The following is a 25,855-nucleotide window of genomic DNA, read 5'->3' on the forward strand; positions in this document are numbered from 1 at the left end:
TATTTTTTGCATCCTTACTTACTCGGTAGAAGCTTCACATGGTGGCCTTTATTATTGCAAAATAACAAATTGTTTAATACAAAATAATTAAATTAAGGTGAGATCAATATGTGTACATGGAGGCCTTTGATTGGTGATACATTTTCAATATCATAAGCCTTTGAATTTCGAGATATTCACACTCCATTTTGCATTTTGGATAGTGAAATTATTAAAAACATACAATATAACAATCATAGCCTCACAACCCCACTCTCCATCCAATATTTCACATAGGACCCCAATTTTACTTATTTATTGGGCATACATATTCAAGAAAAGACATCGATAATGTGTTATGAAAGCCCTTCATATATGACTTTTCATCATTCACTCCCTAAGTAATGTGGGATACTATAGTCCACCTCCATTGGGGCCTAGTGCCCTCACTAATATACTTCCAATATTTTGTTATAAGTCTACTCTCTACTCGATATTGTTCAATTCAAAGCTGTAGTGGCACACACATGACTTGCCAGACTTTAATTTTACTTCTTTATCATGCTTGCACTCTAAATAAAGGCCTCTATAGTTTGTTGTGAAAACCCTACTCTTCACCATTCGCTCCCCGAGCGATACGAGACAATACAATAACACCCAAATCGGATGTATTAATAGTCTCACCTCTCACATCTTAACGTCTGGCACGTGCGAGGACTGACTCCGTGAATAAATAAAAAAGCCACAAACAACTTTCCCGCCCAAGGGAGCTCAAGACTCCAGAGTGCCACTAACCGACTTATGCCTTTTCAATCTCTGAAATTCTCAGCAAACTGCAACAAAACCCTAACTTTTCATTCCATCATTTTCGGTCTTTCCAAACATGGTTCGCAGGTCTAATCGCATCGCTGCCCTTCCACGTGAGTATCAGAAGTTTTGTTAATTGTGTTTCACCATTTTATCTTATACTTCTACTCCCAATCTCCGACTCATTTTCTTTTCTCCTTATTGAAAAGCTAAGAGCTTTGCAGCCCTAGAAAGTTCTGAAGAAGAGGAGGAGGAGGACAGCGCTGGCGAGGAAGGTTTGTGTTTTGTGGGGTCCTTGTTTTCTTTGGTGATTTGGTATGTTTGGTTGGTAAGAAAATGCAGGAAAAGAAAATAATTGGGAGTTTGAGTTTTAGGTTTATGTTATTTGGCACCAGAAAGAATGACAAACTTAAAATTGTACTATTATTTGGATTTTATTGTGTTGGAGTTTCATTTTTCATGAGAATCAAGATTCGTTTTCTTTTATTTTCTTTCTTCAAATTTCTGAGTAACCAAACTGGGGATTGGTACCTTTAAACTGGAGAATTCTGTAATAGGAAGTTTCTTTGTCTTCTTTGCTTTCTGAGAAATAAGGTAGTTGTTCTGTCCAGTCATGAAAATTTGACCTTATGGCTCTTGTTCCTTTTGTTATATGGAATGAAAATGTCAAATCTTCCATGCCAATTAGCTGAACTAGGCAAATTTGGATGAACATTTTCCCTTATTCTCCCTTTGCCTCAGCAATTGTAGTTGCTGAATTTGAGAAAGTTTAACTTCACTTCAGGTAGCAATAAAATGTGATGTGTTTGTGTAAATGTATGTGTCTACATGTATATAGAAAACCTAATCCGAAGAGTATCTACTCAGCATTCATTTTTGGTAAAATTGAAGAAAAGCTAAGAAAATGAAGCTTTGAGTTTATGGCCTAAATTGAATGGTTGTATTTGGATCAAGGGACTTGAGTGCTTTGTTTTTAGCATTTGTTGAGACAGAAAACTTTAGCCCTAGATTCAGGTGGTCATTCTATAGAATTTTTTATTGCTTGTGTTTGTGGTTTCTCAAATTAGAGAAATTTTTTAACCTAATTTTGGTATTGTTTCTTTACAAATACTTGATGAACCAGAAAGGGAGAAAGATGATGAAGGGAGACTTCAAGATGTTTTTGATGATGATAAGGAAGATGCATCAGAGCATAGACCAAAGAGAGGGCGAAAAAAGCAACAGAGCAAACCGAAACTACAGTGGAAAGTTTTGGAAGAAGATTATGAGACATTTCTAGATTTTTTTGAAATAAAAAACCATCTTATTGATTTCGAAGATGAAGTGATTTTGGAAACTACTGAGGCACCCCCACTTTTTCTTGTACCTCTTTTGAGCCACCAAAAGGAATGGCTGACTTGGGCTTTAGAGCAGGAGGAGTCACCTTTTAGAGGAGGGCTTCTTGCAGATGAGATGGGAATGGGGAAAACAATCCAAGTCATTGCACTGGTTCTTGCAAAAAAGCCAATCCATAGAATTGACGCTAGACCATCTAAAGCATTACCTTCATCCAGTTCACAGACAGCAGAATTGCCAGAAACTAGATGCACACTCATTATTTGTCCTCCAGTTTGTCTGTCGCATTGGGAGAAGGAGATTGGTCGTTGTACACCTCAAGGGAGCACCAAAGTGTTGGTCTATCACGGGGATGACAGAAACAAGGTGGTTCATGACTTATCGAGTTATGATTTTGTTCTGACAACTTATCAGACTATGTTTACAAAATACAAGACCTCTTACATGGCAAGGTGTGAATTGTGTGGGAAGTGGAGGTTTCCCGAAGATCTTGCTTCACACAACACATTTTATTGTAAAGGAAGGAGATTTGGAACTGATGAGAGAGAGTCTGAGGAGAAACTGAAATCTTCCAAAATGGAAGCAAGATGTGCAAGTTCAGAAGATAATACAAGTGATTCTGATGGTAGTAGAGGGAAGAGTTCTTGCACTAAAAAAAAGAAGAATCCTAAGCAGAAAAAGAAGGCAGACACTTCGTCTTTCAAGTCAAGTCCATCAATCACTACGGAATTCTCTTTGCACTCAATTAAGTGGCAACGGATTATTCTGGATGAGGTATATTTGCATCAATCTACTAAAATCATACTGAAGTATCTTATGTGTGAAAAGGTTCAATCAGAATTTTTTGATAAATTTAGGCATGGTAGATATGTGTGCATTCATGTCTGTATTGTATGTATATGTATATGTATATATGCATGTACTGAGATTGATAATCACATATGCCAAGGCCTCAATGGTGTCTAGAGGCCTTCTCAAGTGATTTCATGTTACTAGTTAGGAGTTCAACCAGCTGAGGTGAGTCGTATATAATCATGTTTCAATAAAATCTATCTATGTATGGGATGCCCCTGATCTGCCACAGTTTGTTTTGTTTTTAGGGCCATTTCACATGTTGGGCCTTGAGTTTGATGTGAATTGACCATAATGCCCCTGAACTTGGTGTTTGGGTTGTTAGATGATATGTTTATGTGTATGTATATGTGTATATAGGTTTGAAAGATGCATGTACTAGAATTGACATACAAAAGTATGCTAAGGGCTCAATTTTATTTAGAGGCCTTGTCATGTGACCTCAGGTTACCAGGTGGGAATTCAACTCACTGTGGTTTGTAGGATGCAAACATGTTTCAATAAAATTTGTCACGACTCTATGATTTGACAAGTAATTTTTTCGGTTTCTAGTACTTTATCCTTCAACTACTATTCCTTCCAAGAGGAAGATGACAGTGGGCTGATAAATAAGTGCAATTTAGTATTTCTTTTGATGGGCTATGGGTCTGCCACATAGCTGGAATCTATTTAGGCCAAATGTATGTCATTGACTTTTGAAGAAGTCATAAATTAGATAGAAGTTTTGGTTCACTTGAACAAAAATGGTAAATATTTTGTGAAAAGTTTCAACATAATGTGCCTATGAAATTATTTACAACAGTTTTTGTGCTTTGATGTAGGCTCACTCCATAAGAAACAAAAATTGTTATACTACAAGAGCAATTTTTTCTTTGAAGTCTTCATACAAATGGGCTTTAAGCGGCACTCCAGTTCAGAATAATTTCCAAGATCTTTACTCACTGGTTAGTGTACTCCAAATCACCATTAGGTTAGCATGGTATAGGTTTTAGATTTGGAGATAAGTTTGATACTTTTTTTTTGTGTATGCAGATCCGCTTCCTGCAAATTTTTCCTTATGCATACTACTTTTGTCGTTCTTGTGACTGGAAATCAGTTAGTATCATGTATGTATTGAATAATTTTTACATGCACTTATTCAAGAATGTATTTTTATTTCTACAACTGGAGTGTGATGTATGTTTGTTATTAATTGGCTTCTCAGTGTCCTTATTTGGACATACCATGACCTATGAATTTTGGATCGAAATAGCTTCCAGTAAAAACTATATTGGTACTAGGTCAATGCCACTTTTAAATGTATATAGATTTTGTTATATTGTCCCTATTCACATATTAAAGCTTGCTGGCATATTATTAGTATTAGTCACCAAAAACAAATAAATGCACGTGTGAGAAAAACCTTATTGTAGACATAAATTGATAATAAAAATTGGTAAGATGTATAATGAACAATTATTATCTTTGAGAAAAAGAGAAAATCTTGCATAGATTTCTCCTTAAGAAAAAAAGTTCTTTTAGTGACAATTTATTATCTAACAAACAATTCTAGAAGATCTACAATTCAAAAAATTAGTATCAGGATGTCTTTGTTGTCATTGGAGAATAGTTTTATAATCCTCTTCCTAAAATTTCAGTGTATGTAAAAAAATTTGTCAAAATTTATAATTTGTGTTAAAAAGTCAGCTTATATGATTAATCGAATTTTTACTATAAAGAATTTACTTTAAGATTAAAGAAAAAGAAGCAAATTCAAGTTCATGTAAGAATTTGTAAAAGGAAGACAAAGGCAAATGACAGAAAGGAGGAATCAGGGAATGAACAACCTTCTAATCTACATAAAAACAATTATTACTTAAAAAAAAAACACTTCAAGTGTGGAACAACATTTTTTGACACCAAGGAAGAGTAATTTAAAGATTGGATGATTTTTCTTAGAGGAGTATTGGGAAGTTGTGGTGTTGTAAATGATTACTATTTGAAAAAGTTGTGTTTTTCTTTAAAAATATATTTTAAGATGATATGATTTTTTGTTTTATAATATTTTTAAGAAAATCGAATTTGAGATAAACAACAATTTGGCTGTTTTATCTACATAATAATAGATAGATTAGTATAGATTATTCCAAAAGCTAATAGGGTATGCACATTTATTGCAACATGGACATTGATTGTCTTTCTTTTCAAAGCATTATAATGATTTGTCACGTGTGTTTTTTCTTCCAAGGCTCTAATATTTCTTGGTTGTGTTACTTGTTGATATTGCCTTGGTGTTGGAATGCATGTGAGGCAATAGACATGTCCTCTTTAGATGTATGATGATATTAAGAATGGACAAAGAAATTTTTATTTTTTTTTATATTTGACACCCACTTAGGTGGATGTATGTTTTCTATAGAAATGTGTTGTTATTGAATGGACAATATAAAGTTTAGGGAGATCTCTTAGCACTTTAAGATGTGAGAGGTGAGACTCTATTAATCCTTTGGTTTGAGTGTTGACACCCTTAAGTTCCTTTTCTTTTCTACTTTTTCATGAGAAATTTTCACTATTTTAAGTGTATTCTAAGTGTGCTAGCTAGGCATCGCACTAGTTAATATATCGAAGTTGATTTTTCCTATTAAGTATCATAAAGAAATCATTATCTTTTCCTTGTTTTTACAATTTGTAAATGCGATTTTATTTTCACTTCACATTTGACTTATGCTCTACACTTGTAGGCCCGAACATCGTTGTGCTCATAATTATTGCTTTTCCTGGTGGAAAAAGGTAGTTTTACATTATCAATCATATTGTTTCTTGAATCCTAACCTCAATGATTGGATCTTGGTGCAAAGGATTTTAAACTCCATTTGGATTATTGAATGTAATGGGAAAAGGAAAAAGCAATATGATGGAAGCTCCAATTCTCTTGTTTGTATTGTCACAAAAAACATGAAAGAAAATGAAATATAATGAGAATTATTGAAAACCCTATGCATTTAAAATTCTTTATTCTCTAAAATAGGAATAGTATTGGAAAAACAACCTAGTAAAAAAGTTAATATGTTCAAATTGATATATTTTTTTATTTTCCTTTTTTTTTTTCTTTCTTTCTCTTTTTCCTCCTTGTTTTCTTCCTTCCTATACTTCCTTAATAGTTTCCATGATTCAAATGTAGCCTTAGTAAAAATCCTGAATCTGAGAATATACTCTAGATCTAAAATTCTATCAAATTTGAGGGTCTCAATTAAAACAATTTCATGTGATTTTATTTATGAAAGATAGGGGAAAAGCCAGATATTGATGGGTAGGATAATGTTATGCATCTAGCTGCAAAAATCCTGCAAACTATGTTTGGTAATACCCCTCTTTATCATTAAGGAAGCCTAATTTTAGTAAGGACATGTCCTTTTTTCTTTTTCATGTTAGGAATTTCGATTGGAATTTCAAAAAAGTAAAATCAATGAATAATGTGAAAAAGTAGGAAGAGCTAGAGTTCATTTATAAAACAAGAAGTTTGAAGAAATTATGATACTCAACATGAGAACTAATGTGTTATCATAGGATCAACAATATGGTTTTCTTACTTTCTAAAAATTTTAACTAATGTGTTATCATAGGATCAACAAAATGGTTTTCTTACTTTCTAAAAATTTTCAATTTTGAATCATTTTTGAGTTTCAAATTGGTAACATACTTGAAAAGATAAATTGGACATATTTAATAAAAAATTTCTTTGTATCCTCTTTGTGTGCTTTTGGTTCCAATGCAACAGTTATTTTGTTTGGTGATAGAGAAATCTATGAATAGCGTGTTTCTTAATTTTGGAAATTTCTTTTTGTTCTGAAGTAACTTCTTTGGAGTGTCATAATGGATCTTAAAACTTATGATACTCGAATTTTGTTTTCACTCAACTGTCAACAGGATTTAAAATTCAATTCATTTATTGAACCTTGGTTATATCTATTAATTGTTCTTTGTTAGTATGTTGGTAAACCAATGAGACAGGAAGGTGATGCAAAAAGAAGAGCCAAGACTTTGGTAACCCAAAAGATTCTGAAAAGTATAATGTTAAGGCGCACTAAAGAAAGTAGAAACGAACTTTGCCTTCCAACTAAAATTGTGGGTGTAGCTTTTCTAACTACTTTTTCATAAATAATATCCTTGAGCTATTTTTTTTTTCCTTTTTTTTTTTTGTCTTTTTTTTTTTTTTTTTTTTGACTTTCTTGTTTCCTTATTTTTTACAGGTTAGAGTGAGACGATGTGCATTAGATATTAGAGAAGAAGAGTATTATAGGACACTATATGAAAAATATCGATCATATTTTAACAGGTGTGTCATCCTTCCACAACCAAGTTCTATACCATATCTTTTTTTTCTTTTTTTCTTTAGTGTTTAGCTATAAAATCAATTTGTTATTAACTTCTTTCGATATGATTCTTTCTTCTCCCAAGCCCTAAGACTTGGCTAAAGGAAGGTTCTAGGTTTCACTTCATGTACTAGGACACGGATACATACATAAACACATATATACACATATGAGCATTGTTGAGAGAGAGAGAAAGAAGAAAAACCTTAATTCTCATTAATGTAATTATCTACTTACAATTGAGAAATATATATATATACAAGGCTAGGAGTCCTAACTACCATACATGTGTTCTATATTAACAAGGAAAGGTTATACACTATAAATACATTATATTCAACACTCCCCCTCAAGCTGGAGCATATACGTCATATGCACCAAGCTTGTTACAAATATATTTAATCCTAGGACCTCTGAGAGATTTAGTGAAGATGTCAGCTAGTTGATTATTTGAATTAACAAAACTTGTAGCAACACATCCTGATGCGATCTTCTCTCTAATGAAATGACAGTCAACTTCAATATGTTTGGTCCTTTCATGAAAGACTGGATTGGATGCAATATGTAATGCGGCCTGGTTATCACATATGAGTTTCATCTGTTCATCCTTTCCAAATCTCAACTCTTGAAGAAGATGTCTCAACCATATGAGTTCACATGTTGCCAAAGCCATAGCTCGATACTCGGCTTCAGCGCTAGATCTGGCCACTACATCTTGTTTCTTACTCTTCCAAGATATTAGATTACCTCCAATAAAAACACAGTACCCTGAAGTGGAACGTCTATCTGTGGGTGAGCCAGCCCAATCTGCATCTGTGTAACCAACAACCTGAGTATGACCTCTGTTCTCGTACAACACACCTTGGCCTGGTGTACTTTTGATATATCGAAGAATGCGGATTACAGCATCCCAATGGCTATCACATGGTGACTGTAGGAATTGACTAACAACACTCACAGGAAAAGAAATGTCTGGACGAGTAATGGTGAGATAGTTCAATTTACCTACGAGCCGTCGATATCTCCCGGGGTCTCCTAAAGGCTCCCTCTGTCCTGGTACAAGTTTGACATTCGGATCCATAGGTGTGTCTACCGGTTTACAGTCTAACATACCGGTTTCTTCCAGGATGTCTAAAGCATACTTCCTTTGGGAAAGGACCACAGCAGAACTGGATTGAGCTATCTCAATTCCCAAGAAATACTTGAGTTTCCCCAAGTCTTTGGTCTGAAAGTGGGTAGAAAGGTGTTGCTTTAGTTTCTGAATACCATCCTGATCACTGCCTGTAATGACGATGTCGTCCACATAAACAACCAGATAAATACACTGCCCCAAAGAGTCATGATGATAGAAAACTGAATGGTCTGCTGTACTGCGAAGCATGCCAAACTCTTGAACAACAGAACTAAAACGGTCAAACCATGCTCGAGGAGATTGTTTCAAGCCATATAGAGAACGGCGTAACCTGCATACTAAACCAGACTCCCCCTGAGCAACAAAACCAGGAGGTTGCTCCATATAAACTTCCTCGGCAAGATCACCATGAAGGAATGCATTTTTAATATCCAATTGATAAAGAGGCCAAGAACACATGGCAGCCATGGAGAGAAGCAGACGGACAGAAGCAATCTTGGCAACCGGAGAGAATGTGTCACCATAATCAGAACCATAAACCTGAGTATAGCCTTTAGCAACTAAGCGGGCCTTAAGGCGATCAACCTGACCATCAGGACCAACCTTAACTGCGTAGACCCAACGACAGCCAACGGTAGATTTACCCGAGGGTAAAACAACAAGATCCCAAGTGCCATTAGAGTGCAGAGCAGCCATTTCATCCACCATTGCCTGTCGCCAGCCTGGATGGGAAAGACTTCATGGGTGCTCTTTGGAAGAGAAACAGAGGATATAGCAGAAACAAAAGCAGAATAGGGTGAAATAATCGATGATAACTCAAAAAATTGTAAATAGGATGAGGATTACGAGTAGAGCGAGTACCTTTCCGAACAGCAATGTGTAAGTCATTAGGAGAAGGCAGAGTCGGGGTAGGTGAAGCCAAAGGGATAGGAAGTGAGTTAGCAGGTGCCTTAGCAAAAGGGAGAGGAGCAACGACACGAGGGCGACGATGATAAACCTGAAGTGGTCGAGGAGGCATAGCATCAGGTGGGGAGACAATGGGAATAGGCAAGACTTCAGAAACAGGAAGAGACTCAGAAGTGGTGGAAAAGAATGGGGAGTCCTCAAAGAAGGTGACATCAGCGGAGATAAAGTATCGATGAGTCTCAAGGGAATAACAACGATAACCCTTCTGAAGTCTGGAGTATCCCAAGAAGAGACACTTCATGGCTTTGGCGGAAAGCTTGTCCTGTCCAGGAGTGAGAATATGAACAAAGCAAGTACAACCAAAGACACGAGGAGGAAGGAAATAAAGTGGTTGGTCAGGGAAGAGAAGGGAGTGAGGAATCTGATCATGTAAGACAGAGGAGGGCATACGATTAATCAAATAACAAGCGGTAAGAACAACGTCCCCCCAAAACGAAAAGGAACATTACTATGGAGGAGGAGAGTACGAGCTGTCTCAACAAGATGTCGATTCTTGCGTTCAGCTACCCCATTTTGTTGAGGAGTATGAGCACAAGAAGATTGATGAAGAATCCCATGATGAGACATAAACGAAGTAAATGGGGTTGAAAAATATTCCCTGGCATTGTCACTGCGTAACACACGAATAGAAATATTGAACTGGGTTTGGATTTCAGCATAAAATTTCTGGAAAATAGAGAATAACTCAGCTCGATTTTTCATTAAAAATAACCAAGTACATCGAGAATAATCATCAATGAAAGTGACGAAATACTGAAATCCTAAAGTAGACGCAGTCCGACAAGGACCCCAAACATCAGTGTGGACAAGCTCAAAAGGAGACTTTGCCCGATTATTCAAACGCTTTGGGAACGAGACACGAGTATGTTTCCCAAGCTGACATGACTCACACGGAAGCGACAATAAAGTGGAAAAACGAGGGACCATCTTCTGGAACTTGGAGAGACTAGGGTGGCCCAGACGATTGTGAATGAGGAGAGGAGCATCAGTGGAAATGCAAACTGCAGGAGATGAATCCGAGGTGAGGTGATAGAGGCCTTGAGACTCACGTCCTATGCTAATCGTCTTCCCCATACTCCGGTCCTGCAAGGTCACAAATTTATCAGAAAAGGTAATAGAGCAATTAAGAGTACGAGTGATTTTGCTGATGGAAATAAGATTAAAAGGACATTCAGGAGTATAAAGGACAGAAGTGAGAGGTAGAGAAGGCAGAGGAAGGGCCAAACCAATACCTTTAGCCACAGTTTGAGAACCATTAGCTAAGGTAACAGTAGGTAAGCAGAGGTAGTAGTAATAGAGGAGAAAAGATCCTTATTACCAGATAAGTGATCAGAAGCTCCAGAATCTAGAATCCAGGGTCCAAGAGAAGATGTGTGGGTAAGGCAAGCAGAGGCATTACCAGGCTGGGCAACAGAGGCAACAGAAGCCTGAGATGCGGAAGAGCTCGGAGGCTGAGGCAGCGGAGAATCAGAGGACTGGGCCACATGGGCAGTGCGAGGAGGTCGTCCATGTAACTGATAGCAACGATCGCGAGTGTGGCCAAGTTTATTGCAATAGGTGCAATAAGGACGTTGACCTCTACCTCGGGTACCACTGCGGCCTCCTCGAGAGTTAGTTTGAGAAACTAACACAGAAGAATCTGAAGTGCTATCAAATGGCAAAGTCTGAGTGGAGGAGATACGGAGGAGGCGAGCAAACACATCATCCAAGGACGGAACTGATGAACTACCAAGAATCTGATCGCGGACAGGCTCAAGATCCGGACGGAGGCCAATAAGAGTAAGAACCATGAAGAACTTGTCAAGCTGTGTTTGTTGAGCCCCAACATCAGGAGTAAGAGGCATCACCGTCAAGAACTCCTCCTTAAGAGAGGCAATCTGGCCAATATAAGTAGATAGATCCAAGTCCTGTTGGCTGAGATGGACAATAGCAGAAGCCACCTTATAAAGACGCTGGATATCATTCGTATATAATCCTTTGGCTTGAGTCCAAAATTTAAAACAAGTTTTGTAGGCCCGAAGATGAAGAAGAACCTTGGGATCAACCGATTGCCATAATACACTACATAACTGTGCATCTATCTTCCTCCACTGTACGCGGTCAACCTCAGGGATATCTGCCTCCTGTGTAATCAAGTGATCCTCATATCCTTGACCCATAAACCAAAGTTCAACAGAGGCAGACCAGGAAAGATAATTGTCACTGCCAACCAATTTCTCCGAAGTAATCATAGGAGATCCAGATATAACAGCGGAAAAAATGGAATTTTTAGTAGTCATATCTACTTATCTGGAGAATGAAGTATGTTTGGATCGAAGAGAGCCCTAATACGGCTTCAGATTGCGGCGTGGCACCACCGAAAAAGGGAGACGGCCTCAGATCGCGGTGTGGTACCACCAGAAAGGTAGAAGAACACTTCCCAAGGCATGTGCAGGGATTGGAGTGGAGAAAAAGTAGTCGGAGCTTCGCCGGAAAGACTGTTTGGAGGGCCCACGGAGACAAAAATCCCCAAAAGAGGTACGTGTAGGGCTCGGATGGGAGAACCAGGGAGGTAGGGAGGCTGGTCGGCGTCAGGCGAAGCTGGAGGAGGAGGCGCGTCGCCGGAAAAGGCCTCACGCGCCCTCACGCGCCGGCGCGTGAGATTCAGCCGCCGGTCGGAAATTTGCGCGTGGACGGCGCGTGGATGAGATTTTGGTGCCGGTGCCTTCACAAAAGTTGTAGATCTCCTCCAGGCGCTCCTTCTGGTATGGTCGGTGTCGGAAAAATACGTCGCCGGAAAGTTCGCCGGAAGGTTCGCCGGAAAAGTTCACCGGCGGTGAGTGGTTTCTGTCGACGATCCGACTGACCAGAAAGTATTGGGAGATGGGGAACGTGACCGGAATGAAACACGGTCACCGGAAGGTTTCCCGGAGTTGATGACACGGGAAACAGGAAAGAATTAGGTTTTCTTCCTTGGCTCTGATACCATGTTGAGAGAGAGAGAAAGAAGAAAAACCTTAATTCTCATTAATGTAATTATCTACTTACAATTGAGAAATATATATATATACAAGGCTAGGAGTCCTAACTACCATACATGTGTCCTATATTAACAAGGAAAGGTTATACACTATAAATACATTATATTCAACAAGCATGAATGTATAGAATGTTTCCCTTTTTCGATTAACCTAACATGTTTTTTTTTTTTTTTTTTGACCAAAATTTGACATCATATATATTAGTTAACTATGTTGTAGATTTCATACCCTTTCTCTAGCCTTTTGGCTCTTAATGAATTATCTTTACCTATCAAAAAAAAAGAAAAAATGTTGTAGATTTCATACATTTTAGCATGTGTTTATTTGCCCTGGTGCAATTTTCCATTCCTTTTAATTGGTTATTGAAGAAAGGAAAAGCCATTGAGAACATAGAAGATAAGGATTTACTCTAACCCTCGTTCTCGCCTCTTTCTCTTATATGTTAGTTTGAATGATTAATTCTCTAATTTTTGGCTCTTAGTACATGGAAGACTAGTTTTTACTTTGGCCCTTGCCACCCGCCTTTAGATTGCTACTTCATTCTATTAGCCTACTTTAAATTTGAGTATTGTTATAGACTTTTTTGGGTGTATCCCACTAACCCCCAACAATTTACCTATCAAAAAAAAAAAAAAAAAAGAAGGTCTTTTTGGAGTAAATTCTTTCTTTGAATTTATTTAGAAGCTAAAGATGAAACTAAAGTCATGATTTTAAAAGGGGAATTTTTTCACATAAGCCATAAAGAGGACTTTCATGGAAAGCAATAATGGCTTTGCTTTCCAAAAAGGGCTTCCACGAGAAGAAATATTTTTAGTATTGCCTAAACAAACATAGGAGCTCTTGTTAGGCTTATTTAAGAGTCTTTGACAATGCCTATTTTTGTTATTTCTATGCCTATGCAATGTTCAGTTGTATTTAGTGACTGATATTTGCATTGAACTATAATGTGGAAAAGGTAGGTTTGATGTATTGGAACCCTTTTTGGCTCAAGTGGTAAAGGGATGAGAGGGTTTGTGGGAAGTTCCAGGTTCAAGTCCCAATGGGGACAAAAATTTACCTATATATAAAAAAAAATGTATTGGAACCTTTTTATGCATGACACCATCAAGACAAACATGACATGTGTTTAGGCCTTGCATTTAAGGCAAATAACATCAAATTTACATTGACTATGCATTACAACCAATAAATATGAACATATTTGTCCTTGTATGCAGCATCTAAGGTTTCTAGCATAAAAATAACAATTCTATGGGCTTGATGCATAGATTGACTTGATTTTTCCATGAGAGCACCATGTAGGGTAAAGTCACCTTTACAAATTAGTGGGGCTTCAACATGCACCACATACTTGAGAGCAAGAGTAAGGCCTTGGTGTGAATGTAGGTGGTTAAGTCCATCTAATCCTCAAATTCTTAGACATTAATTTTGAAAGTATCCATTTTTTTCCTATAATTTAGAGTATGATGATGTGTTAAATGTATCCTTAGAAGTACATCATTCATTTTGACATATCCATGTGATGAGAAAATGCAGTAGGAAATTATTTTATGTAAATTAAGGTGGATTGGGACTAAATCAACTGCTTTCTTATTCAAAAACACCTACATGGATTGGTTGTCCATATGATGTATCCACCACATATAAGCAAACTTGTCAATGTTAGGCATATTCTACCTTTCCTCCATAATTAGTACTTTTAACATTTACCTTAGGAATTTTCTTAACCATAACTACACAAGTCATATCTTGATATGGAGTTGGTATTCCTTGTGGCTTCACATACTCTGTACGTTAGAATTAAATCTTAGCTTGTCTTTAATGCTACTAAAGTTCACTTCATTTCCTTTTCTTTTCTTATTTGTATAATTGTTATGCTGAAGTTGATTGAGGACATGCTTTATTGTTGTGCTTTGTGGCATGCAGATATGTTACGGCTGAGCACTCATGGATAAATTGCACTTGCATAATTAGACTTTTGACACAGTTGCAGAAGGTGAAGCATGAATATGCTTTTCTTGCATTGTTTTGATATAGAATTTCCTCTCTATATCAGTCCATTTAGATCTTGGAAATAAGTTAATTTGCCATTATCTGACCATGTTCACCAGAGCTCTCCTAGAAACATCAAGAGATATCTTGCCACCTCTACCATAAATCCTGCGTTAGTTGATTTTTCTTAATATTCATCTCTACTAGTTCAATTGTTCATTTCTGTAACTTCTGCGATGTTGAGAACATGTTAGCTTTGGAAATGCACACTGCGTTGTCTCTTCAAGTTCCTTAGTATTATCTTCCACCAGGTTCAGTTTGCCTCTTCAAGAAACATCAATGAGTTCAAAATTGCCTATAGTGTTGCCTAAGCCATCATTTATATTCAGTCTAACCCTCCCTATCAAAAAATAAAAAATAAAAGTTAGTCTAACCCTCAAGTGCCTAAATTAGCACATAGGTGGCAGATTTTAGTTAGTGATTATATGAATGAAAGCTTTAGTCTCTCGGGTATTTGCTCAAGTAAAAAATCGAATAACTCTTAGAACCGAATGGAAAGAGAGGATTCATGCAATTAACCCCAATTGGGATGTGTGACTTTTTTGGGTTATGTTCATAAACAACAATATAATTTTTTTTTTGGCAAATACAGTTAAAATTAAATAAAATGATGAAATGGTAAATTTGAAAAGTATTGGGAACTTAAGATTTGAAGAGAGAAGGAACAAAGAAGCAAAGTTACATGGATGATACAGGAAGGCATTGTTGGACACCTTTTGAAGAAGTATAAGAAGTGGCTAGCACTGTGAGAGAGCTGGAGGTGGTTAAAGCCTTTGATTTGCATCAAGGCTTCTATCTGGAGTGCAAGGATTTGATGAGAGTCTTGTAAGAGTTCCATGAGGGATACCTTTTTGAGAAGAGCATTACTATTGTGTTTGCCTTGTTGGTTCTAGAAAGGATGACACAAGTGGATAATGGAGATAATGAACTTATTAGCTTGTTTAGAAGTGATCATAAAAGGAACAAGTCTTTAAATTAGATGATTGAATGTCATGGTCGGACAATCAAGCCAAAATGCATGTTTTGGAGATAGCAATTATTTCCTGCTATAAGGAAGAACTATTTAGGTTCTACAATTCAGTAGGTAGATAAGGAGTTTTGTGCAAGTTAGATAGTGCAAAAGGCATGTAATTAGGTGGTTATGTGAGTTAGGAATTAAATAGGGTTTATAGAGAGATTTGAGATATGGATCATAGCTTTGTATTTTGTTAGTTTTTTTTTCATACTCATCAATAGAAGTTTAATAGGCCTTTTTGGACAATTTTTTTGCGGTTTGAGACAAAGGGGACCTGTTTTCCCCTTTTTTAGTTGTTTTGGTTATATAGGTATTGGATTTGCTTTTTTATGGGCTTTGAATGGCGTTTTGAGTAGGGCCTACAGACATCACATGTGGAAGGAGGGGCAGAGGATGGACTTGGGTGAGGTGTTGTGTATGGAGGCTGTTTGATAATTTATGATGGAGGGAAAGGAATTGTCTGCCATTCACAACACTACTATCTTTTAAGAGTGAACAAATTAGTTTATTTGAAACTTAATCACTTTGGAGCGTCTTGATTTTGTGTTTCAGCTTAAACTCTTCAGTTGTTTCTGATCCTTTGGTGGTGAATTTTGAAATGAAATTTTGTTTGTCAAATGAGGGAGATTGACTCTTATTAAAAGCAACATGATCAACTTGCCTATTTATTGTCTCTCTCTTCACTATTCCTGCCTACTTATGGGTTAATCCTTGAACATAAGCAAAAGAAGGATAGGAGGATTTGAGTTTCTGTTAAGGATTTGGTCTCACCTAACTAATCCACAGGAGCTTGAAAACTCTTCAGAACTTGAAAATTTACAGCTATGTTCATTACTTTATTTATTTATTTTTCGTTTCCTGTGAAGTAAAAGAGAAAATGCAAATATTTTGAAGAACTCCACTGTATACTGCACTTATTGTTCTGGAACCTGCACCCCTGCTTGGAATCAGTCACCAATGCACTTTAAATTGTGAAAACTTGCATGTTTCCTGAATTATTTTTTTTATTTTTATTTTCCCATGACATGGACATTCATAAATAGTGGACTTTCAAAGAACTCCATTGTTGTTGTATGCAAACAATGAACTTGCTCCAAGCCTACTTGAGGTCAGTGACCATTCTAGTTTCTATAGCATGAGAATTTAGTGGCTCCTTAACTATTATCCAGGACATTACAATAGGGATTTTTAAGTACCAATCCAAAAGGCCAACTTTTGATAAAGTTTGAGTTAATTTCTTTAGGCCTTCTAATGGAAACATGTAGTTTTACACTTTCAATGCCAACCAATGAAAAAAGTTTTTACCAATGCATTTGACTAATTTGTAACTCCACAGGCACTCAATCACCCATATCTTGTGATTTATTCTAAATATATGATTGGTTTGGCTACTAATGATCAAGTCTGTGGCATTTGTCATGAGGCCTTGGAAGATAAAGTGGTGAGTTACCATTCTTGTAGTCTCTTACATAGCACCATCCAGTGTCAAAGAAGGATTTTCTGTTTTCCTTTCTATTTCAGGTTGCATCTTGCAAGCATGTCTTTTGTAAGACTTGCCTGCAGTCTCTTGCTCCAGCCTTTGGAGTAGCTTTATGTCCTGCATGCTCAGCACCATTTTCTGTTAAATCAGCAATGAAGAAGAATGATTCCACATTGAAGAACTATGCTGGTTCTGGAACAACCTTTAATGACTTTAAATCCTCAAGTATCTTAAACAGAATTGCTCTCAATGAGTTTCAGACAAGCACAAAAATTGAAGCTTTGGTATGCCTGATCTACAATAATCTCTTTCCTGTCCTTGATTTAAGAATGAACAATTGTCAATGGGAGAATTTGCAAATTCATTTTTAGTTGATCTGGTTCACTCATTATAATTTAATGTGAAATATAACAATAGTGTTTGCCGCTAAAGCATGTAAACGAGTGTGTGTGTATATAAGGGATCACAAAGACTAAAGAGCATAAGCAATCAAACTCCACAATCCAAGTTCCTAGAGTCATGACAAAATATTGCCATTTAACACGATATATGTTTGTCTACAAAATGTAGGATACCACATAAATAATAAACCATATCTTCAATGATTTAGATCTATGGATAGGTAATGTGTTCACTAGGATCCAATATTAATCTTAAATGGAATTTACAGAAATTTCAAATCCCTCATCCAAAAAGAACCTAAACCATGACCAGGAAGACTAAGAATAAGGCTTGAATCCTAACTTGCAAGCGATTCAATTAAATAATCTAGCAAATGATGGAAGTACTGTATTTTAGATACATTTAAATGCTTTTTCCTAAATGACCCTCTCATTAGAAAATGTTTATCGACGTGACATTATGTTGGTTGAAAAATGCACTAGTCAAATCAAACTATGGTTTTCTAGGATTACCTATGGCTTCATTCCAATGTAATACATGAACGAACACATGGTACATATATAAATATATTCTATGCACAATTATATCGTATGTCTGGGATTATTAAAACCAATGTTCTAATTGAGTATGCTCCATATCAAAATTATTGAAGTTATCTTTTATTCTTCTTCCTGACTATGACAGATTGGTTGTCTCCATTTCTCTTTTGCTCCATGTATCTTAACTATTTCCTAGATTTTTTATATTTTGTTTATTGTTTTATTCCTTTATTTATTTTCAACTTAATTGTTTAACTTTTATGGTTCAAAGAGGGAAGAAATCAGATTCATGGTAGAAACAGATGGTTCTGCAAAAGCTCTTGTTTTTAGCCAGTTCGTTTCTTTCTTGGATTTAATTGATTACTCCTTGCAGAAGGTAGACTACAACATGCAGATTTCAATTTTTATTTTATTTTATTTTTTCTTTTTTCTTTTTAAACATGGCAAGGTTATAACCATTTACATATATTGATCCCTTTGCAGTCTCAAATAAATTGTGTTAAGCTGGTGGGGGATGTTGCTGCAAGAAATGCATTGGTATCAAGGTTCTTTAATGACTCAGATTGCAGAATCTTACTCACTACTTCAGAAGCTGGAGGTCTTTCCCTGAATCTCTCTGTTGCATCTTATGTGAGTGAATCTTTTCTTTTGTTTGGTTTACTATGAGAAATCAGACGGAATTTGGAATTACCTTGTTTTGTTTGCTATTGGAAACAGGAAGAAAAAAGAAGAAGATATATTAAAAACTTGTAAATTTTCAAGTTTTCCATTCTCTATGTAAAATATGAATGGATTTGAAGAAGTTTGATAACAAATTTATTGAGTTTAAACTTATTTTTTACTTTCCATTATTTTTTATTTCTTTCCCTTGCACTTTCACACAAAGTATCCCTGATCCAAGCAATGCTTAGCTGCCTTGATATGAGGATGGAAAAATATTCTATCTTGCATGAGTTGCACTCCCTTTGATTGAAAATATTTTCATGGAGAAGTTTCTAAAGAAAATTAATCCAAAATAAAATTACCCTTTCGATTTTCATTGAGTCATCTCTCTTTTATTTGATTTTTTAAGTTCTTAAGATTCTTATGATTAGGATTTTGCATCCTCAAATCATTTTGTTATTAACAATTCTGTCCAAGATTGAGTTGTATTTTTTGTTGTCTTTTTTATCCACTTTATCCTCTGAAGGTTGAAGGGTTGTAATCTTTGTGCATATTGGAGTACCTATGCCATTCCAAGAGTAAATTTCTAAGGGACCAAGTTTTAGAACTAGGTTAAGAAAATGTTTGTTTTGCAAGAATCTGAGTAAAACAGCCTACACTTAATTCACATGTCATTTGGTTAAAAACAGTCATTTATGCTTTGATCAAGAGGTACTCTTAATCCATCAACATGTCCTTTTGGACCTATTTGTTTATATAAGCGCCGAACAAAAAGGGGCACGACCAAAGCATAAAGGTGAAAAAGAAATCTAAAATGTCCAAACTGAGGCAATTCCTCTGCATACAAATTACAATCAATGAAATGTAAAAACGAATAGCATAGAGACCACCTGTGCATCTTTTTATATATATTGTCAGTTGCCTTGTGAATAGCAATGGCAACAAACTAGTCCTATCGATCGGGAAGTTGGAAAATAACAAGTGCTTTGGTTGCTTCCTTTAGGTTCTAAGTATGTTATCTTTTCAAATTTACTCTTGTAATGGTCCCTAGGTTTTCTTGATGGAACCCTTCTTTAGCTCTGCTGTGGAGTTGCAGGCTTGTGATGGAGTTTACCGAATCGGTCAGCACAAGGCAGTAAGGTACTACTAATTTTTCATCCACAGATCCTATCTTCTCACCAAATCATCTAACAAGAAACATTTCAACTTTTAGAATTGTGAAGTTTGTAACTGAGAACACAATAGAAGAGAGGATTCTGGAGCTGCAAGCAAAGAAAAATCAAAATTCACAGAGGTAAACGAGTATAAGTTCACCTGGATACATATATATATATGATGAGACCCTATCTGCCATACTAATTGATTACTTGTTTATTTATTTTATAGTTCTGGTTTACCAAATCTTGAGGAAGAACTAACAGTTAAGGACTTCAACATCTTCTTCATGTAAGCCATAGGTATAATTGGCAAACTGACATATTTGGCTGGTGGTTATTATGAGAAACCAAAAAAGTGGCAAAGTGAAACAAAATGAAGTGGATTCTGCGTATGGATAATGAGAGAGGAAGTTCAGTGGTGTTCAGCATCTTAGCTAATCCCGTCTTTTGTGGAGGTTGGTGGGATATTGGACCTTGTTCTAGGTGTTGTAGCATATTATTTGTAAATGTCAATAGTATCTGTTTCTTCTGGCAATGAACCTCTTTAAGAGCACCCTTGTATCAAGTAGCAAAAGTAAGCTTCTTTGTAATCGTTTCTTGTATACTTTGCAAAAGGAAAAAGAGAGAATGCTTGAAAGAGGAGCAATATGAGCATGTATGGGCTTGATTTGTTTGTCCAAAAGTTCCTATTATTGGGTGATTGCTTAAAATATGATTGGTCTTTGTTTAGCTTTGGCTTAAAAGCTGCTTATATTTTGGCTTTGATGAAAAACAATGTTGAGTGTGAGTTTCATTTATTGATGATTTTATTGTTTAAGATCGAAACCCCATTATCTCATGAGTATAATTATCAGAAGTCATACAGATTTTACTCAGTGCTGTTGAACCCAAGCTGACTAATTTTGAGAAAAATAACATCTCTTTTGTATAGATTGTGTGAAAAAACTAATTATTTTTGTAAGAGATTACTCATTTATTTACTCAAAGAATCTTTATCCAATATTCATATCATCATATTGACTTGTCATTTTTGTTATTTTATTTAGGCTTGCATGTAGAGAGGATATTTATAAATTATATATTTCTTATTCACATATGTTGATAGACTTTGGTGTGGAAGAATTTTTATAAAAATTGTAGAAAAAACATTTATGAGTGATTGGAGCCAAAATATGTGCTTTAATAACACATATTCGATATGATTTGTGCACCAAAGGACACTCAAATCACCCAATTTGACTTAAATCGATACTAAGACCCTAACTATGAGTTTAACTTATATTTTTTGAGATTTATCTAAGGTTCAAGGGATGAAAATGGTGTAAGTTGAATCATATTAGATTTTGAAATATTAAGAAAGTGTTAAGTGAGGAAATAAGTGAGTCAAGACTTGTGGACCATGAGGAAAGGCAAGACGGGGATATCATGAATTTGGAAGATGAGAAATGACCATTATGGAGTAAGAAAGAAAGTAAGAAAATATGGGAAACGAGGCATGAAGTAAGATTCAGTTGCATAGAAATTTATAACTCAAAATCTAGTGGTAACATATACTCTAATTTTGAGGACAAATTTGGAGCACTTCTTGGAGTCCATTTTAGACATATCATATATCGTTTCGAAGCTCGATATGTCAGGAGTTCAATGATTCAAATAGTGTACAAATTAGAGTTGAAATAAAGAAGTTATGACTATTTGAAGACAATTGTGCAAAGTTGAAGGACTATTTTGAAATTCAACTTATGAATTTGAAATTCAATTCGAAATGACCTCAATTGTGAATTCAACTACTATTATTTTGATGTTTCACCTCTCTACCTTAGGAATTGCATCTAGGGCACTTCAACTGCCCTAAGTGGACCCTACACAATTACAAATCAATATTTTATTATTTTTAATCATTTTTAGGTAATTATTTTGTAATAAGTAGCCAATGAGAGTGTACCACATGTTAGGTAATTAATGATATTATATAAATTCTCTTAGTTCTAGAGTTTAGATATTTTGGATCTTTTTCCAGAGAGTTTGGCATTGTAAGTGGAAGAAGACAAGAATTTCGGTTTGTTTTCTTTTCTTCTTTATCAAATATATTGTTTTTAGTTTCTTTTGATTTGGATTATGGATTTTTACCCTATTATGGATTGTAAATGTGACATCACCCTTATGAGAGGCTAAGAAACCAACTTGGAGCTTGAAGCACGAAAACTTAAGGGTTAGGAAACCTATAGGGACAATGGGTAAATTATTATAACAATGAGATTAATTATTGATTGGGTGACAATTTATCAATTTATTTATCCTATCCTTGTGAGTTAGTTTAGGGAATAATACAATAATGTTATTACCTGATACTAGTGGTTTTTGGTAACTCTTAATCATTAGTTATCATTGTCTTCTCTATCATTATTTATCCCAAACCAAAGTTATAACGAGTAGGAAGGGTTAAAAAGCCAAATCTTAAACTAGTAATTAATCTCATTCATTTTATGGTTTTAGGAATCTGTTTAAAAAAAAAAAAAAATAGGCTTCAAATGCAATTTTGAGTTATAGAATTCAAGTTGATCATAAGCGGCCAAGGATCCCAAAACCCTAAAATCATATTACTTAAAAGACCTTTGTTTTTTCTAATTTCTATACTTTAAGTTGGATTATGGAAAACCCCAAACTTGAATCAATCGAATTTAAAATCATTATTCATTTTTCTATTAATTTAATTTCTTTTACTTAGTTTCACATTATTTACATATCGTTTTCCACTTTAGGATTCAAACAAAAGCAATTCATTTACCTTAGTATTGACAAATCCCATAAGTCAGTCATTGAAGACAATATCTAGAATACTACAAAAGTTGTAGCAATTTTTTCTCTGATCTTTCTTGGCCAAAGCTACTACATATTAGGTTTAAGTATTTTGGTACAACAGAGAAGTTCGGTCAATGAGCTACATATTTCTTATTCACATAGTTAATAGGCTTTGGTGGGGGAAGAATCTATATAAAAAGCTATTCATTTTATATTTACAATGTTATGCATTATCACACTGTTCAACTACTTTCTAGTAATGTCTTCAATTATTTTTGTAAATTATTATTTTAACATTCATTAACATATCATTTAGGCTATGTTTAGTTCCTAGAAAGTTTGAAGGAAAATACAAGGGAAAGAAAATAAGAAGAAAATTAGAAAGAAATAAAAAGGTAAGAAAAATAAAAAATAGATTTAAAATCAATAAATTATTTTTATGTACTACTTCCAACTTTTTTCACTTATTTAACTATTTTATATAAAGATTAAATAATTTTAAAATATATAAATTTCTTAATAATTTTAATTATATTTCTCTTCCTTTCATATTTTCTATAATAAAACAAAATTTGAAAAAATCATATTTGTTCTTTTTTTTTTCTTTCTTAAATACTTTTCGGGAACCAAACATAGCCTTAATGTTTTTCTATTATTGTGTAAATAAAAAATAAAAAATTCTACATGCCAATTTTGATTTTGTGTAATGAGTGCCTGTTTGAATACATTTATTATTATTTAAAAAAAAAATATAACATTGTAATAAATTTATATACAAGGTAAAACATCTTGTACAAAAAGTATATATTTATCTTATATCTTTAAGAATTATTTTAAAAAAAAATTAAAATTTGAGAAAGTAAAATTTTTTTGATACCTCAAAATTATTTTTGAATGGCTTCTAAAATTATTATTTTTTTAATGTAAACATTTAAAAGTTTTGATATCTTGTAAAAAAAGTTAGTATTATTATCTGATTTGAAAAAAAAACAAACCAAAAGTGTATCTAACTAGACACACTTATTAATTTACATTTCGTTTAATTGTTTTCTAAAAAATTATTTGTATCAAAACACACTTATTTAAGGGTCCATTTGCAAGAGGTTTTGGTAAAAGCACTTTCAACCCATAGTGCTTTTATCAATAATACTTCCATTAAAATCACTTTTACGTAGAATTAGTCAGTGCTTTTTTTTTTTTTAATACAAATCAAATCAAAAAGGTATTTTTAATAGCATTTTTTGTAATATGTTATATAACAAAAAAGTGAATTTTGGAAACATGTACCTAGTGCTACTTCATGAATTATTTCAAATTTCAAACTTTTTAGAAGTGAATTTTCAAATTTAGCCATATGTCTCATTTTTGCAATAAAACACTTTCAACCATTAGAAAGCATCTATCCTTTCCAAAATCACCTTCGAAACATATTTTCCAAATAACAATAGCAATAAAGTCTTAGGACCTTAAAACTAAGGCCCTGTTTGGTTGAGTCCTCTTTATGGGTGTGCTTGTTTGAGTCTTCTACCATGCATGGGATTATATGGGCTTTTAGTTTTATAAAGTTCTTGTTAGAAAATTTTTATTTGCTGTTTAATATCAACATTTAAAATGTGATCTAGGATATGAATAAAGTACTAAGAAAACATACCTAGATACATGATGCTTTAACTTCAATATGGTTTGAAATTCTTTTAGTGTAACACCCTTGATCTTCACTCTCCTACCATTTTTTTTTGTACTCCTCAATGATAAATATGGATAATGCTTATAAATGAATGTAAGTAGAGAGAGACCACAAAATTCTTTCATATATATATATATATGTGTGTGTGTGTGTGTGTGTGTGTGTGTGTGTTTGTGCTTTATGGTGTTTGTGCTTTGTGTGTGTGTGTGTGTGTGTTTGTGCTTTATGGTGTTTGTGCTTTATGGTTCTTTCCAATTAATGGTTGTCTACTCATTAGATTAGATACTTTGAACTTTTCTATGAACTTTATAAGTGTTGTGTTTTTCAAAACGAATTTAATTTAATATCACCCAAATACATACATAGAAAATGATTAACCAAAGCTTTTAAGAAAATAAAATTTAGTATAGTTATTAAGAGCACTTTTGATTTCAATATTCTCCCACTTGGTCTATAATGACGATATAAGTTTTCTTTTACTAGATTTATGAAATTAAGGTTTGGTTAATTTCGGTTTTGATGATAACAAAATAAGGTTTGAAACTAATGATTATATTTCAAGTGTGATTAGACAAGAAAATTTCTAAAATGACAATCACAAAGACAAAACCAAGCCAAAGGAAAATCAATTAGAAGAAAAAAAACCTCAAAGAGAAATATTTTTCAAGACCTAAGTTTCACAGGATCTCTTTGTAAGTTTGTTGGTGCACTAGGTTTTTCATGCATTACTTTATTCATTTATGCACTAAAATCATCTAAGACTTATTTGTTTTGAATCTTTTAAAATGGGATGATTTCTTGTTTTTAACTAAAACATTGTGTCAAATGCTTTCCAAACTTGTTTAAAAGTTGAAAAATATGGTTGTTGAGTAAAAAACAACTCAACCGATTGAACCGGATGAGGAACCGGTCGACCAGTTTAATAGAATTGGTTGAAAGGTGCAAAAACCTTATCTCTCTTCCAAAATGCTTGTTCAATCGGTCAAGGTTGAATCTCAACCGGTCAAGGGGTGGTCACGGTTGAACCTCAATTAGTTGAGGGGCGATCAAAGGGCGTTCGAGGTCCAACAGTCACTTGTCTAGCATTAAATGCTAACAGCTAGTTAACCGATCGAACCAGACCTTGATTGGACGAATCCCTAACAGCTAATTTGACATTTTTCCTCTATAAAAAGGCTCTAATCTTCATTGTTTCAAGAGCTTAACCTTCCTAATAATTTGTTGAATATATTTGAGCATTGGGAGAGTGTTTTTTAGTGCACTATTATTCTAAAACTTGCATATCATTAGTTCACCTTTCAATCCTAGTTTTTCTTGTACATTTGAGCCTAAAGTTTTGCACTAGGATTTTGTGAAATTATTTGTAAATCTTTAAGAGGAAAAATCTAAGTGTGAGATATCACCTAGGGATTCTCAAGTGTGGGGTATCACTTGAAGGGTTGTTTAAAAGTGAGGTATCTCTTGAGGATTGTAAAGGATGCTTGAAGCCAAAAGTTAAAAATGATGTATTGGAACCATAATCCAATTGTATTGCTTGAAGACTTGGTTTGAAAGCCTTAAATTAGTGAAACCTCAAGCTTGGGATTGAAGTTAGAAGAGAGTGGACGTAGGCTGG

General features: G+C 34.7%; 1 protein-coding gene across 6 annotated transcripts; it reads left to right on the forward strand.

Annotated features, from left to right (window-relative positions):
- The first annotated feature begins 631 nt into the window (after positions 1-631).
- LOC117922907 (DNA repair protein RAD16-like) lies at positions 632-20,461 on the forward strand. Of its 6 annotated transcripts, none has more exons than XM_034841117.1 (16): positions 633-899; positions 996-1,061; positions 1,910-2,895; positions 3,795-3,917; positions 4,006-4,079; positions 5,694-5,742; positions 6,940-7,077; positions 7,203-7,288; positions 14,370-14,439; positions 16,847-16,951; positions 17,032-17,274; positions 18,203-18,307; positions 18,415-18,561; positions 19,646-19,734; positions 19,808-19,888; positions 19,981-20,461. In XM_034841117.1, exons 1-16 carry the CDS (start codon positions 863-865, stop codon positions 20,042-20,044), a joined length of 2,463 nt encoding a protein of 820 aa, XP_034697008.1. In that variant the 5' UTR covers positions 633-862; the 3' UTR covers positions 20,045-20,461. The 6 variants fall into 6 exon arrangements, 5 of the variants coding, with proteins under 5 accessions (XP_034697013.1, XP_034697012.1, XP_034697008.1 ...); XM_034841119.1 differs by having other exon boundaries at positions 6,964-7,077; XR_004652577.1 differs by lacking the exon at positions 19,981-20,461 and having other exon boundaries at positions 632-899; positions 18,415-18,529; positions 19,808-19,842.
- Positions 20,462-25,855: the final 5,394 nt, after the last annotated feature.

This window comes from Vitis riparia, chromosome 10 (assembly GCF_004353265.1).
Source record: "Vitis riparia cultivar Riparia Gloire de Montpellier isolate 1030 chromosome 10, EGFV_Vit.rip_1.0, whole genome shotgun sequence".
Classification (NCBI taxonomy): Eukaryota; Viridiplantae; Streptophyta; class Magnoliopsida; order Vitales; family Vitaceae; genus Vitis; species Vitis riparia.

Bases quoted from the DNA above. Each gene is read 5' to 3' on its own strand.
- LOC117922907 (XM_034841117.1), top strand. From the start codon at position 863: ATGGTTCGCAGGTCTAATCGCATCGCTGCCCTTCCAC. The intron at 1,062-1,909 runs GTTTGTGTTTTG...TTGATGAACCAG, and splicing joins GGACAGCGCTGGCGAGGAAG to AAAGGGAGAAAGATGATGAA. The intron at 2,896-3,794 runs GTATATTTGCAT...GCTTTGATGTAG, and splicing joins AACGGATTATTCTGGATGAG to GCTCACTCCATAAGAAACAA.